This window comes from Ostrea edulis, chromosome 4 (assembly GCF_947568905.1).
Source record: "Ostrea edulis chromosome 4, xbOstEdul1.1, whole genome shotgun sequence".
NCBI lineage: Eukaryota > Metazoa > Mollusca > Bivalvia > Ostreida > Ostreidae > Ostrea > Ostrea edulis.
Window position 1 is genome coordinate 84076932 of NC_079167.1, and position 15072 is coordinate 84092003.

Sequence of the window (15072 nt, forward strand, 5' to 3'; positions counted from 1 at the left end):
GGGGTAAAGGGGAGGGGGTACAGAGGTGAAGGGGTTTAGGAGAGAGGGGTGGAGGGGTTTAGGTGGAGGGGGTGGAGGGTTTAGGGAACGGGGTGGAGGGGTTTATGTGGTCCTGTGTGGCAACATGTAAGTTTATATTGAAACATTTTCTCATTTACCTAGCAATTCCAGTATCTTTTTCAAAATTTTTGATATTTCACCATGTACACAGAGATGTTCCAGTGTTCACTTATCATGAACACAGACAGAGATGTTCCAGTGTTCACTTATCATGAACACAGACAGAGATGTTCCAATATTCACTTATCATGAACACAGACAGAGATGTTCCAGTGTTCACTTATCATGAACACAGACAGAGATGTTCCAGTGTTCACTTATCATGAACACAGACAGAGATGTTCCAGTGTTCACTTATCATGAACACAGACAGAGATGTTCCAGTGTTCACTTATCATGAACACAGACAGAGATGTTCCAGTGTTCACTTATCATGAACACAGACAGAGATGTTCCAGTGTTCACTTATCATGAACACAGACAGAGATGTTCCAGTGTTCACTTATCATGAACACAGACAGAGATGTTCCAGTGTTCACTTATCATGAACACAGACAGAGATGTTCCAATGTTCACTTATCATGAACACAGACAGAGATGTTCCAATATTCACTTATCATGAACACAGACAGAGATGTTCCAGTGTTCACTTATCATGAACACAGACAGAGATGTTCCAGTGTTCATTCATTTCATAAGGATAATTATCAGCTGGTGGGAGACTACTAAAAACCATTATAACAGGTGTTCTAACAAGGAGACTTGGATTTATTCTACTGAGAACTAGGAACACTCGAAAAAAGACAAACTAGGAATCAAAACTCACCAGTCACAAGAAGATAAGGTGTTAAATGAACTCAATCACAGAGTTAACCAATCACAGACTCTGATGTAAGGTGTTAGATAAAATCAGACACAGAGTTAACCAATCACAGACTCTGATGTAAGATGTTAGATGGAATGGGACACAGAGTTAACCAATCACAGACTCTGATGTAAGATGTTCGATGGAATGGGACACAGAGTTAACCAGTCACAGACTCTGATGTAAAATGTTAGATGGAATGGGACACAGAGTTAACCAATCACAGACTCTGATGCATCATCAGTACAACGTATTTCTCAGTCTGCATTGGGTCGTCCTGGACGTCACTGACAACGTATTCCTCAGTCTGCATTGGGCCGTCCTGGATGTCACTGACAACGTATTTCTCAGTCTGCATTGGGCCGTCCTGGATGTCACTGACAACGTATTTCTCAGTCTGCATTGGGTTGTCCTGGACGTCATTGAGAATGATATCACTCAATGCTACAATCATTCTTTATATTTTATCATCCTCACATTTTTACAGCAAAAGCCGCAGTTCTTCCACTTATTACAGAATCCTTTGTAGACAGATGTGTTCCAAGTATTCAGTACTGTAGCTTAAATCAGAGCGATGATTACATGTATGTTGCCATTGAATGTAAAATATATTAACTTGTTCATGGCTGAGTTCTCATCTCGTGTAAAGATTGCACCCCACTCAGAGAAATAACCAAACTTCTCTCACTTTACTGGGACCCAGAGAAATATAACCAAATTTCTCTCACTCTTAATATTAGGACCCAGAGAAATAACCAAACTTTTCTCTCTCTAAAGATTGGGACCCAGGCCAATAACCAAACTTTTCTCTCTCTCTGAAGGCTGGGACCAAGAGAAATAACCAAACTTTTCTCTCACTCTAATGACTTCTCTCATTCTAAAGAACAGCTTAATTTTTACTAATGAAATGTGAATCAGGTCTCAGGCATTCGCTGGCTGCGGATGTTATAAATTACACCACTTTCATCTTAATCATACAAACAAACAGAAATAGTTGTGGTTGATGCATTCATTAAACAATATTTACATTCCCAATGTTTTTGCCTTTGATATCCTTACAAAGTAAAATATGATAGCCATTTCCTCATGAATGTGTTGCAGTTGTGAAAACTCCAGCAACTGCTTCAGGAAGTATGAAGCGTGGAGTGTTGCATTTCATACCCTCATGTACTTTCGAAACTGAAATTTATTTCTTACTTGTTCCTCAGAACATGGCCAAGTTTCAATATTGCAAATTTCACCTTGACCTAAATCAGTTACATAGCTTTGACCTTGTCATTTCAGTTTATCAAGGACGATGTCTCAATATTGTATGGACTAAGAGACACATAGCCCCACCACCATGTACTGGATTTGCATGCGCAGAGAGAGGAGGGTGCATGAAAATATCATTCAAGTATTAAATGAGTTTCACTGATTCATCGTACTAATACACTGTGATATTGTAACAATCAAACTGAAATTGACATAGATCATACAGCAAGATTAAATTAGGTATTCGAGACAGTCGTTTTAAATTCTTCATACTTGGATAATCATATCGTGTATTTATCATCATCGATGTTTTGTCTGCCATAAATCTATGCTGATTTACCAAATATACAAAAATTCTCCATACTTCTATCGTTTATATACAAACAACCAATAGACCACATCAATCATTGACTCTTACACTCAAACACTCTTCATCGACAGTTCCTTCAGAGAGGTAGAGAGAGGACATTTAATGGAAGAATGTCACAATGTACAACAGTGCCAGAGTAGCAAATGTCTAAAGGTAATCAGCACCAATGTATGCACTGCTGGTAACTGTGTACAAATACTCGAGAAGTAGTCTTTAGTTTTCTTAAATCTTGAATTAGATGGAAGCTATAGATTATCAAAATGAATTTGCTAATCATTAAAATATATTTTGTGTTGATACTGTCAATAGACATGATCAAGGGAGTGCACTGCAGTACAGTAAATAATTCAAGGTCGACTTATCAGTGTAGAGGCTTTTATTCCCTAAATATGAAGTTTCTATCCATTAACATTACATAAAATACCTATATATCCATTTAAAAGCACTTAACCACTGGTAGCTGTTGACAGATGTCGAACCAGTAATCGATATTCTTGTCAGATTTACACAATATTAATCATAAGATACACTAGATTCAAGAAGAACTCTGGGTTTGCAGATTTTGGCCTTGGCATGCACACAGACGTTATCTGACATTTGACACAGATGTGGCCTTGAATGCCCAATGAAATGTATGAATTCATTCCAATTTAAACCCTACATGAGTTGTCAATTTCCAGACTTGAAGACAGAAAGAATTCAGGACCTTCACAGAGGAAGGGTGAGGGAGGGGGGGGGGGGGGCTAATTTATATCTGAAAACGACCAAATTGCAAATACTAAATATCAGAAATCTATTCGAATCTTTTCGTATGAAGAAGTCATTGAGGGATAAATTTTGCCTGAAACTGAAAAAAGCCCTGTTCAAATATTGTCACCAAATTACTGCTCTCCGTGAACATCGACATTTCCTGTGTGAAGATGCAGGTATACTTGTCATAATAGAATACACATAATCGCATGTATTGACTTGGATAAAACAAACTGAGATAACCTGTATATTTCTGTATAGATTTTTACCTCTGTAGTCTTAGAAAACCATTTGTCCATATTTGTTACAATCATTTGAAATCGCTAAGTGATAACAATCTGGTCATGGGTCCCCATTGAAAGTTCTCGATTTTATGTGACACAGCAGACAAAGATTCAGAATGCTCAGGATTAAATCAATCATTGGGACAGTTCTAAAACTAATAAAATGAAAGCTTTCTCCAATGGCAACCTCAAACAGGAAGAGGAGGGAATTATAACTCGATTTCACTACTCAGAATGTGTGATGTAGCAGAAATCTGTTCACTACTCGGAATGTGTGATGTAGCAGAAATCTGTTCACATCACCACTTTCTGGTCTGTAAGTCATTTACTAAAGATAATGTGTGCACATCAACATTTGGACAACTTTAACCTCTAACAGAATTGTCTTGCTTGAAAAAATGTCACCTTTTCTGTTTAAGGGTTATGAAATTTTGTTTATTTTCCACAGACATGTATAATATACAATGTATTACCCTTCGATTTCTGGTTACAAGCTTTATAAAAAAAAAAAATGACCTGGTTTGGAGACTCTGTACTAAGTTCCACAGAAAAATAACAAGTTCATACAATGTATTAAACCTGCTATGTTACTCCAACATTGGAAATTTCTAAAATGTATGCCGTTTTCCGCTTTTCCCTTTTATCTAAAACATATAAGTAATTAAACAAATGACTGCATCACATGGCAGGATTCCACATGATTACAAACTCTTTTTATTATAGTGTTTTACTCAATAACTGTACAGTATTTTAAAGAATGATAAACAGTCTGTTGTGTTCCTGACGGTTTTTAAGCTAATGCTTTCTGGGCAATCATTCGGTTTGTCTCACCTCGTTATGGCATTCCCTATATAAGTTTTTAATCTACAATTTTCTTTTGTATCGATTAAATACGTCAGTGACTTACCGAACATTTGCCAGGGTGTGACGTCTGCTACGATTCACCCTCAGCTTAGAAATATCCCCACTTTCCACCTGCATTTTCCCCAACATCCGCCTGTCTCCCCCCTAGAATCTCCTCAATCTTCAGCTAGGATCACACCACTATATATATGTCCTAAGTCCTCAGATTCTATGATCACTTTGGTCTTTGTATCCTTTCACTGCACAGTAATGGGGTCTGAAATTCAGTGAACCTCGGTCAGTCCTGTCCAGCATTTAAATCCTTTCAGTCTCGGATGTAAAAATAAAAAATCCTGTTTCTGTCAGCTGAACAGTTTAGTCCAGCAAAGATAACCCAGGCTCTCAAAATGATACTGGTTTTAATGACAGCATACACACATCATCTCACAATAACCCCAAGGCACCTCCCCTGGTCACCTGTGACCTGCGATTGACAGAAATCCCCGATTTCTAATGGCCCATGTCAGTATACACTTCCATCTCAATCACACACCTGAAAAAAAACTGTGTCACTATCTCCAAATGCTGAACAGTTGACAAATGACAGTCCATCAACACTATGACATATGGAAATCTATATAAACACGTCTTCAAAATGAGGATTATGAATTCTTGTTTTTGTTCCTTTCTCTCTTACATGTTACTTTTAAGCACCCATGAAAAGACAGAAATAGAGTTATACAAGAGAGTTTTGTGTAATTAAGCCATTAATCCATTAATCCGTTATGATGTTAAGCCACTACAAGGTAGTTGAACGTTCACTAAGTTGAGACCAAATGTCCCCACTGCCAGTTTATAACACTTCTATCTGCCTCTGGTCTGTATCAGAAAAACAGAATGGCTGGATCTAATCAGCGGCATGGGGTGTGGATCACACAGACAGAACCAGGGGTGGATTCCATATCATCTCTGCAGCTTACGTAGAGAGTCCAACATAGAGGCAAAAAATTACTCATTAAATTCCCTTGCAACCTGGAAAAAAAAATGCACAGCATGTTAATACATATTGCCAAACAAATTACACTCTGCACTTCATTGATTATTCCAACTGCAATAACTGTTCTAGTCAATTAGAGAATCTGCAAACTAAATGTTTAATGACTGTGCAGCAAAATCTTTGATAAAGCTAATATCACATATGCAAGAGATGAGGCCTGTGGTGTGATATGCTCACACGAAAATCAAATATTCTATAAACCCACCATAAAAGTATTGCAAGGAAATCTGCCATTTTCTACCTCCATGTTGCAGACCTGGCAATGGTTACTGTCAATGACTTCCTTGACAACAGATATTTATTTTAAAGACTCTTCTATAGACCATTGGCAGCACCCAAATGCATACATTAGCTCACTTTTGTGTCAAATTAAATCAAGCAGCTATTTAAAAAAAACCAGCCAATCATATCCCATCAAGGCCATGTTGAAATATAATGACCCCCCCCCCCCCCCCCCCCCCCCCCCCCCCCGGGGCCCACATTCTCCATTACACGTTAAAATGAATTATTTTGCGATATTCTTGGGAAATATTACTTGCTTATAGGGGTTATGAGTATGAGATTGATCACTGTTTGTTATCTTCACCTTTATAGGAGTTATGAGATTGATCACTGTTTGTTATCTTCACCTTATAGGAGTTATGAGATTGATCACTGTTTGTTATCTTCACCTTTATAGGAGTTATGAGATTGATCACTGTTTGTTATCTTCACCTTTATAGGAGTTATGAGATTGATCACTGTTCGTTATCTTCACCTTTATCAGAGTTATGAGATTGATCACTGTTTGTTATCTTCACCTTTATAGGAGTTATGAGATTGATCACTGTTTGTTATCTTCACCTTTATAGGAGTTATGAGATTGATCACTGTTTGTTATCTTCACCTTTATAGGAGTTATGAGATTGATCACTGTTCGTTATCTTCACCTTTATCAGAGTTATGAGATTGATCACTGTTTGTTATCTTCACCTTTATAGGAGTTATGAGATTGATCACTGTTTGTTATCTTCACCTTTATAGGAGTTATGAGATTGATCACTGTTTGTTATCTTCACCTTTATAGGAGTTATGAGATTAATCACTGTTCGTTATCTTCACCTTTATAGCAGTTATGAGATTGATCACTGTTATCTTCACCTTTATAGGAGTTATAAGATTGATCACTGTTCGTTATCTTCACCTTTATAGGAGTTATGAGATTGATCACTGTTTGTTATTTTCACCTTTATAGCAGTTATGAGATTGGTCACTGTTCGTTATCTTCACCTTTATAAGAGTTATGAGATTGATCACTGTTTGTTATCTTCACCTTTATAGGAGTTATGAGATTGATCACTGTTATCTTCACCTTTATAGGAGTTATGAGATTAATCACTGTTCGTTATCTTCACCTTTATAGCAGTTATGAGATTGATCACTGTTATCTTCACCTTTATAGGAGTTATGAGATTGATCACTGTACGTTATCTTCACCTTTATAGCAGTTATGAGATTGATCACTGTTATCTTCACCTTTATAGGAGTTATGAGATTGATCACTGTTCGTTATCTTCACCTTATAGGAGTTATGAAATTGATCACTGTTCGTTATCTTCACCTTTATAAGAGTTATGAGATTGATCACTGTTTGTTATCTTCACCTTTATAGGAGTTATGAAATTGATCACTGTTCGTTATCTTCACCTTTATAGGAGTTATGAGATTGATCACTGTTTGTTATCTTCACCTTTATAGGAGTTATGAGATTGATCACTGTTTGTTATCTTCACCTTGCTGATGTTGCTCTGATCATTTTTTTTATTTTACAATAAACGTTTCCAGACTGCTGTCTGTGATACTCTAAGACTTCTATAAGATAAAAAAATACTTTGATCTGACATTACACTACAAAGAAGGTATGATAGAGAGCAACTATCAGCTGACATTACACTACAATGGTATGATAGAGAGCATTCTGTTACATAAAAATTGGTATAGAGGCTTGATCATGATCAAGGAAGGGAAATACACATACTCTTCACGTCATGACCCCCCCCCCCCCCCCCCCCCACAATCTATGATACATTCTAAAGTATTGTAAACAATACTGCAATTAATTCACGATATTTTCCAGTGATTAACTCTTCCCAAAAGCCCTGAAACCACCAAGATAAAATAAACAGGGGACCACTAAAGACACGTACGTCACAGCATTGGGATCTGAAAGCAGACGTCTATTAGAGCTTACAATTTACAATCATTTACCTGAAGTCAAATGGGCCTACAAACCACTAAACAAGTTTGTACCCTTATTCAAAAATTTATCCTTTCAAAAAAGAGTTCACTGGCCAACAATTAAATTTTAAAAATTTCACCTTAAAATTACTTTCGATATTTACATAAGTTCACTTATATACATGTAATAATGGTGAATATATAAGCACAAGAACCTTAATGGAAAACATGAATTATTACCTCGTAAAAATTAGATACATAAAACTTTTATCTTCACATCTAGTCTGAACCCCAGGCTCGGGTGAGCCAAACTCCAGGTTATTAGAAATATGTCAAAAAGACTGCGCATAAAAGCATGTAAATCTCCACTAAAGAAGAAAAGAAATTGGCAATCAAAGAAGTTTTCCGTCGATATTTTGATAAAAGTTCGCAAATAACTGCAACATTAAAAACAGACAGCCCATAGCGTGTATTAAAACACAAAAAGCATGGAGTCTACCAGAAATTTCATTCCACTCTCCTTCCTTTGGCAATTCTTGCATTCTGAATTGATTAATTAAGTGAAAACATTTGCTAGTACTTGCAGTCTAGGAAGGTGATAATTTGCAGTTGATTATTTGTCTTTTAAGTGATAAGTTCCTACACACATGCCAGTCTGTGTTAATGTCCCCATAAAATGACTTTCATGAATTTGATGTTTGTACAGAAAAATACCGTGTGCTAACCAGGGGTGGATCAAGGATTTAGGACCAAAAAACTGGAATTTTCTTATGTTACAATTTGCAACTAGAGGGGAGGATCTATAATTTTCTTATAAGGATATAAACTTTTATAATATCTCATTCTTTATTAACAAAAACACTATAATGAAGTAACCCCCATAATGCTATGCCACAAACATCAATTTATTACAGCATAATTTCTCTTCACTGGGGAAACATTATTTTACCTACCTAATATATGCACTTACAAATGTGTCCTTTAAATCAAAATGAAATTTAGCTATCCTCAGTTTTTACTGAAAACCATCAGGTTTGAATTAAGTGAAAGGGTAAATGTCAGGGTACAATTGTTGTTGACGGTTCCTTTCTATTTACATGCAGGTGTACGGGTATTGTCCACACTAGTGGGCCCCCTTCCAGATAGCTGGCTAGCTGCACGCATGGTAGATTTCACCCAAGATCTCCATTTTTTTCAATCATGAGGGTCAGCAGTAGAGAGCTTCCATTCTATTCGATCTTTCTCCGTCAGGTCTCTCCAAGATATCAATGGCCGACCAACTCGATCTATGCCTTCCAGGAACTTGTATATTTAGAGCACACTTGACTGCACTGCTGGATCTGACAACGTGGCCATACCAGCGGAGTCTTCTTTCCGTACACAAGTGCTATACACTCGACCACGGGTCTTGTACGACAGGTGGCGTGATGTCAGGACTGGTAGCAGCTCCTTGACCTTCTTCCTAATGGTCTTCACACGCATAGTGGTTGCAAGGTCACAGCCACCAGCTGCGGAAAGCATGTCACCTAGGTAGCAGAAGGAACCTCAAACTTGTCCAGACCAACTTGGACATCATTCTGCAGCCTGTCGTCAAGAGGGTGAGCCGTTCCCCTGCATCTTGAGCACCTAAAGTCAGGGTCAACAGACAGGTGCTTCAGCCCACTTAATTTCTTGTGTACCCAGTGCTTGCAGCCATTGCAGAAAATACTGTTGCTGCCTACACCTGTACGACAGACAGCACATGGGAAGTGGCCTGAGTCCTGCAGTAGGTCAAGACCCGTACTGCAGATCATGATCTTGGTTTTTACAATTACAATATTTACAATTATACAACAATTAAAATATCTGTGTGCTAACCAATACAATATCATAAAACAAATGGTCCCTGCGTGGGCCCCGACACTCACCTGAGTGACGGTTTCAATCTTATTCACAAACTTAAAAACCCTCAGACAGCAGTTCCATCGTAAGATTGTTGTTACTAGACAACAATTCACAAATCATAATTCATAATGAAGTCCCATCTACAAATCACAATTCATATTGCAGTCTTATCTCCACAGATCAAAATTGATATTGGACTCTTTTCTCAACAAATTACAATTTTTTTTTTCATCTTCATAATCTTCACTAGCCAAGCCACTCCCTAAAGACCCAAGGCAGATCGTGTTCTTAAAAGTTGGGCTAATTCTAATTGGATCCAAGTCTGAGACTTGGAACCAATCAAAATGTGTGTTACAAACAGTTTGACATCATCAATATAATACACAGAGAAACTTTTGGCTGGAAGATAGTGTAAATAATTCCTTTACCATATTCATCAAATTAAGCACTCCTACCCCATAAGCACCCCCTGGGACTTTTCTCAAATCTCAAAAATTAAGTGCCCCCCTCCTATATACAGTATAAGTTACTACCCATAATAAGTACTCAAGATTTGAAGTCATAAATCAATAGACTTGAGATCTCAGTGGATGATTATCATAGTAAAGGAATATACAATGTTAATCAAGTGGAGGTGCACCCTACAATCAGCCCTGGGCTGTCAGTGTCCATTAGAAGGATGGTGATGCTCCACTGATGAGTTTTAGATCTATAAGAGTCAATACAGGTGAATACCTTGTTTAATAAATAATTGAGAATTGTGTTTATTCATAAATTGTACTTATTTCATCTCTATAAATCTATTTCAGCGGACAGTTTGGGTACCAAACATCACATTATCACGGGTCCGCTTGGGTAAACTCTTCTGTGACACTAGAAACATTTTAGCCTTGTATTTCTGGAAGAAGGGGATTCACGCAGTTAAATATACTGAAGAGCACTGAACACGAATTAAAAACAATTTATCTACAAGCAACAGCACAAAACATACAGCATTTACATAGGATCTCAAATCTGTGTAGTGCGGATGCAGAGTTAATTGTCACATAGATCTATAACAAAAGGTGCGAGGCGTGGATCCTATTATTTCAAAAACACTACAATTGTGTATTGAACAGTGTTATTAAAAAATATAGCTAAATAAAGTAATAAAAAACTCAAATGTTTAGTGATTAATTGTTGTATGAATATTGAATACCAACAAGTTTACATGCATGCAATATGTAAGAAAGCAAAAGTTAAAAATAGTGTGAAATATGTTGTATATGTATATGCACCCTATACTTGTAATAAAAAAAAAGACAGAATTAAGAACAGGAAGAAATACGGACATTTAACATAAGCTGAAAATGAATTCAAGTGTCAATAAAGGAAATTGAATAAAAAAAATATTCACCCCTAATACGGAGAATACAATTTCTACATGATGTTTTTATTGGATTTCACTGGCAGCTTTTATTACATATTGCCTCTGGTATTACGTTCTTTTATCATGACAAAATGAGAAATGTAATAGCGAGGGTCCACTGTACACAGCAATAAACTCATTCAGAATTTAATATTTATTTGAACAAAATTTCATCCACAGGTCTTAATTATCAGTCACCTGATTATTAATTAAAAGTATCACTAATTAGTCCCAAGGGCTATGGAATCTAGAGAAAAAAAATCCTCTTAAATAAATAAATGTTCATTCGGTATATAAATAAATACAAACATACATACATAAATACCAAGGATAACCCATGAAAGCTCGAAAGCTTATTTCCAAAGGGGTCCTTTTGATGCATGGAAGTTAGCACTAGAAGGTCATTTACATGTTCTGAATATCTAAGCTAAATTAAGACATGATCTTAATACTTATATATCCCCAAAAGTGCCTATACTGATGATAGACTTTATATAATATGTGTAACATTACCATGATAGGACTAATTGGACCCATCCTAGAGTCAAACCCCTTGGGTTGCCAAATTCACAATTTTTGGTACTCCTTTTATGCTTTTCCTAATATGCATTTACTTTTTCTACCATATCAGTAAATTTAAAGAAGTTTTTCAAATCAAAAAAGACAATTATCACTATAATAATTTTGGCCCCACTCTGGAACCGAAACCCTTACCCCCTGGGACCCACTCTGGAACTCTTACCCCCTGAGATCATGAAATTTACAATCTTGGTAAAGGACTACTTCCTTCGAAATCTTCATTTCAATTTAAAGTATCAATAGCATAAAAAAAAAAAATTAAATGCATTACACATAAATACTTGATGTACCAATTAAGTTTGGCCCTGCCCTGGAGTCAGAACCTCTACCCAGGACATCATGAAATTAAATACAAAGTTTGGTAGAGACCTTCCTGCTCTACATCACTATGCATTAATTTTTAAATACGTGCAGTTGTAGAGAAGAAGATTTTTGAAAATACTGGTCATGAATTTTTGACAGTTTTTGCCCCACCCCTAAGGCCCAAGGGGTGCAGGAGTCCTGAAATTCACAATTTATGTCACCCTTGTCCAAAATATGCTTCAAATCAAATTTGAATAGATTGAAATGGTAGTTATGAAGAAGAAATTAAAACTGTTCAATTGTTAACACATAGTCATTGACCATTTTGGCCCCACCCTGATACCAAAACCCCTACCCCGGGGATCATCAAATTTACAAAGGGCTACCAGCTCATTCTAAATACCCCTTTAGTTTGAATTTTGTGTCAATAGCACTAAAGGTGTTTTATAAATGTTTTACACATATAGATACTATATACCAAGTTTGCTCCTTCCCCACCCTGGAGTCAGAACCTCTACCCATGGAATCATGACATTTACAATTTTGGTAGAGGCCTTCCTGCTCTATATCACTATGCATTTAGTTTTTCTTACACATGTACATGGTTGTAGAGAAGAAGATGCTTCATACCAAATTGAAAAGAATTGGAATAGTTGTTATCAAGAAGATAAAAATGTTCAATAATGTTAATGCACTATGGATGATGACCAATATCAATAGCTAGGTCACCTGAATTTGCTCAGGTGACCTAAAAAGAACTAAATAACTGCTCCCCCCCTCCTTTTCTAATTTTCTAAGTGCCCGAAGTGCTCAAGAGGATGAATATGGTATTTAGACACAGAATAAGAAGTGTGTTCAGATAGTGCTAAGAGTCTCGAAGACTAATAGATTTACTGGTATAATCTCAAAGACTATGTAATAGATTTAATGATATAGTCTCAAAGACTAATAGAATTACTGATATACAGTCTCAAAGACTAAAAGATTTAATTATATAGTCTCAAAGACTAATAGATTTACTGATATAATCTCAAAGACTAATAGATTTACTGATATAGTCTCAAAGACTAATAGATTTAATGATATAGTCTCAAAGACTAATAGATTTAATGATATAATCTCAAAGACTAATATATTTACTGATATAGTCTCAAAGACTAATAGATTTAATGATACAGTCTCTCAGACTAATAGATTTACTGATATAGTCTCTCACACTAATAGATTTAATGATATAGTCTCAAAGACTAATAGATTTACTGATATAATCTCAAAGACTAATAGATTTACTGATATAGTCTCAAAGACTAATAGATTTAATGATACACTGTCTCTCAGACTAATAGATTTACTGATATAGTCTCTCACACTAATAGATTTAATGATATAGTTTCAAAGACTAATAAATTTACTGATATAATCTCAAAGACTAATAAATTTACTGATATAGTCTCTCAGACTAATACATTTAATGATACAGTCTCTCAGACTAATAGATTTACTGATATAGTCTCTCACACTAATAGATTTAATGATATAGTCTCAAAGACTAATAGATTTACTGATATAATCTCAAAGACTAATATATTTAATGATATAGTCTCTCAGAATAATAGATTTACTGATATAATCTCAAAGACGAATAGATTTACTGATATAATCTCAAAGACTAATAGATTTACTGATATAGTCTCAAAGACTAATAGATTTACTGATATAGTCTCAATGACTAATAGATTTACTGATATAATCTCAAAGACTAACTAATAGATTTACTGATATAAAGTCTCAAAGATTTACTGATCTCAAAGACTAAGAAGTTCCAATTAAAGTCTTTTCTTGTGATATCACAATTTACAGAAATTTTGAGAGAATCTTTCAGAACATGTGTTGTTTACTCCTTTTCATGTTTACATCAAAATATGTCTATTTCAAACATGCAATCTCTCTGGCTGTTTATTTTCATTCAGGATATTTAATATTTGTGTCATTCGAAAGAGGGCGCTGTAATCAGGCCAGTTATAAATGTGATCTACCAAGCCTTTATATGGAGTGGAGCAGATTACAAAACCTTGTCTAATGAAGATGTATTTTCACAAACTTAGCAATCCCTTTGTTGCTTTTAAGATAAAGGTTTAGGAGAGACGGGGCATACCTGCTGTCCAGTGCCATTCGTTTTAATGAATGAATTTTTTTATTTTTTTTTTTTATTTTTTTTTTTTATTTTTTTTTTTTTTTATTAAGATTATGGAAAATCTCCGGATTTCTACTGTAGATCAACGCTGGCTCCAGGGGATCATTAGTACCAGCTTAAATCTGTACTATATTAAAATGCTAGAATTATTTTTTTTTTTGAAGTATTTCGAAAATATGTGTACTTCCATTAGTTCTGGAGAGAAATTCAAAGATTTTTATTTTTGAATATTCCTGTGAAAACTGATGTGCATCTCCACTGTGGTCCTATCCTGGTTAAAAATTGAATCTAGTCACTAAAATCTAATCAAAGTATTAGATCCCCCTAAATCTGCTGTCATAACTTGATACACATATCAATTATGCATGTGGATCTAACATCTAATTTTGATTAGAATTTGGCCTATATCTGTTGAATTAGATATTTTGAATAGATCTAACATCTAATTTTAATTAGATTGGCCTATATTTGTTTAACTAGCTATTTTGAATAGATCTAACATCTAATTTTACATCTAACATCTAATTTTAATTAGATTGGCCTATATTTGTTGAACTAGATATTTTGAATAAATCTGACATCTAATTTTCATTAGATTGGCCTATATTTGTTGAACTAGATATTTTGAATAAATCTAACATCTAATTTTCATTAGATTGGCCTATATTTGTTGAACTAGATATTTTGAATAAATCTAACATCTAATTTTCATTAGATTGGCCTATATTTGTTGAACTAGATATTTTGAATAAATCTAACATCTAATTTTCATTAGATTGGCCTATATTTGTTGAACTAGATATTTTGAATAAATCTGACATCTAATTTTCATTAGATTGGCCTATATTTGTTGAACTAGATATTTTGAATAGATCTAACATCCAATTTTCATTAGATTGGCCTATATTTGTTTAACTAGATATTTTGAATAGATCTAACATCTAATTTTCATTAGATTGACCTATATTTGTTTAACTAGTTATTTTGAATAGATCTAACATCTA

The 15072-nt window shown here is 35.2% G+C and overlaps 1 protein-coding gene across 2 annotated transcripts in view; it reads right to left on the reverse strand.

Annotated features, from left to right (window-relative positions):
* The window catches only part of LOC125672244 (cAMP-specific 3',5'-cyclic phosphodiesterase 4B-like), a 112508-nt gene that overhangs the window by 89152 nt on the left and 8284 nt on the right, over positions 1-15072 (reverse strand). For both annotated transcript variants that reach the window (XM_056164008.1, XM_056164007.1), the window contains exon 2: positions 4491-5458. In XM_056164008.1, coding sequence (XP_056019983.1) covers positions 4491-4576 — 86 coding nt within the window. In that variant the 5' untranslated portion in view covers positions 4577-5458. The remainder of the gene's footprint in view (positions 1-4490; positions 5459-15072) is intronic.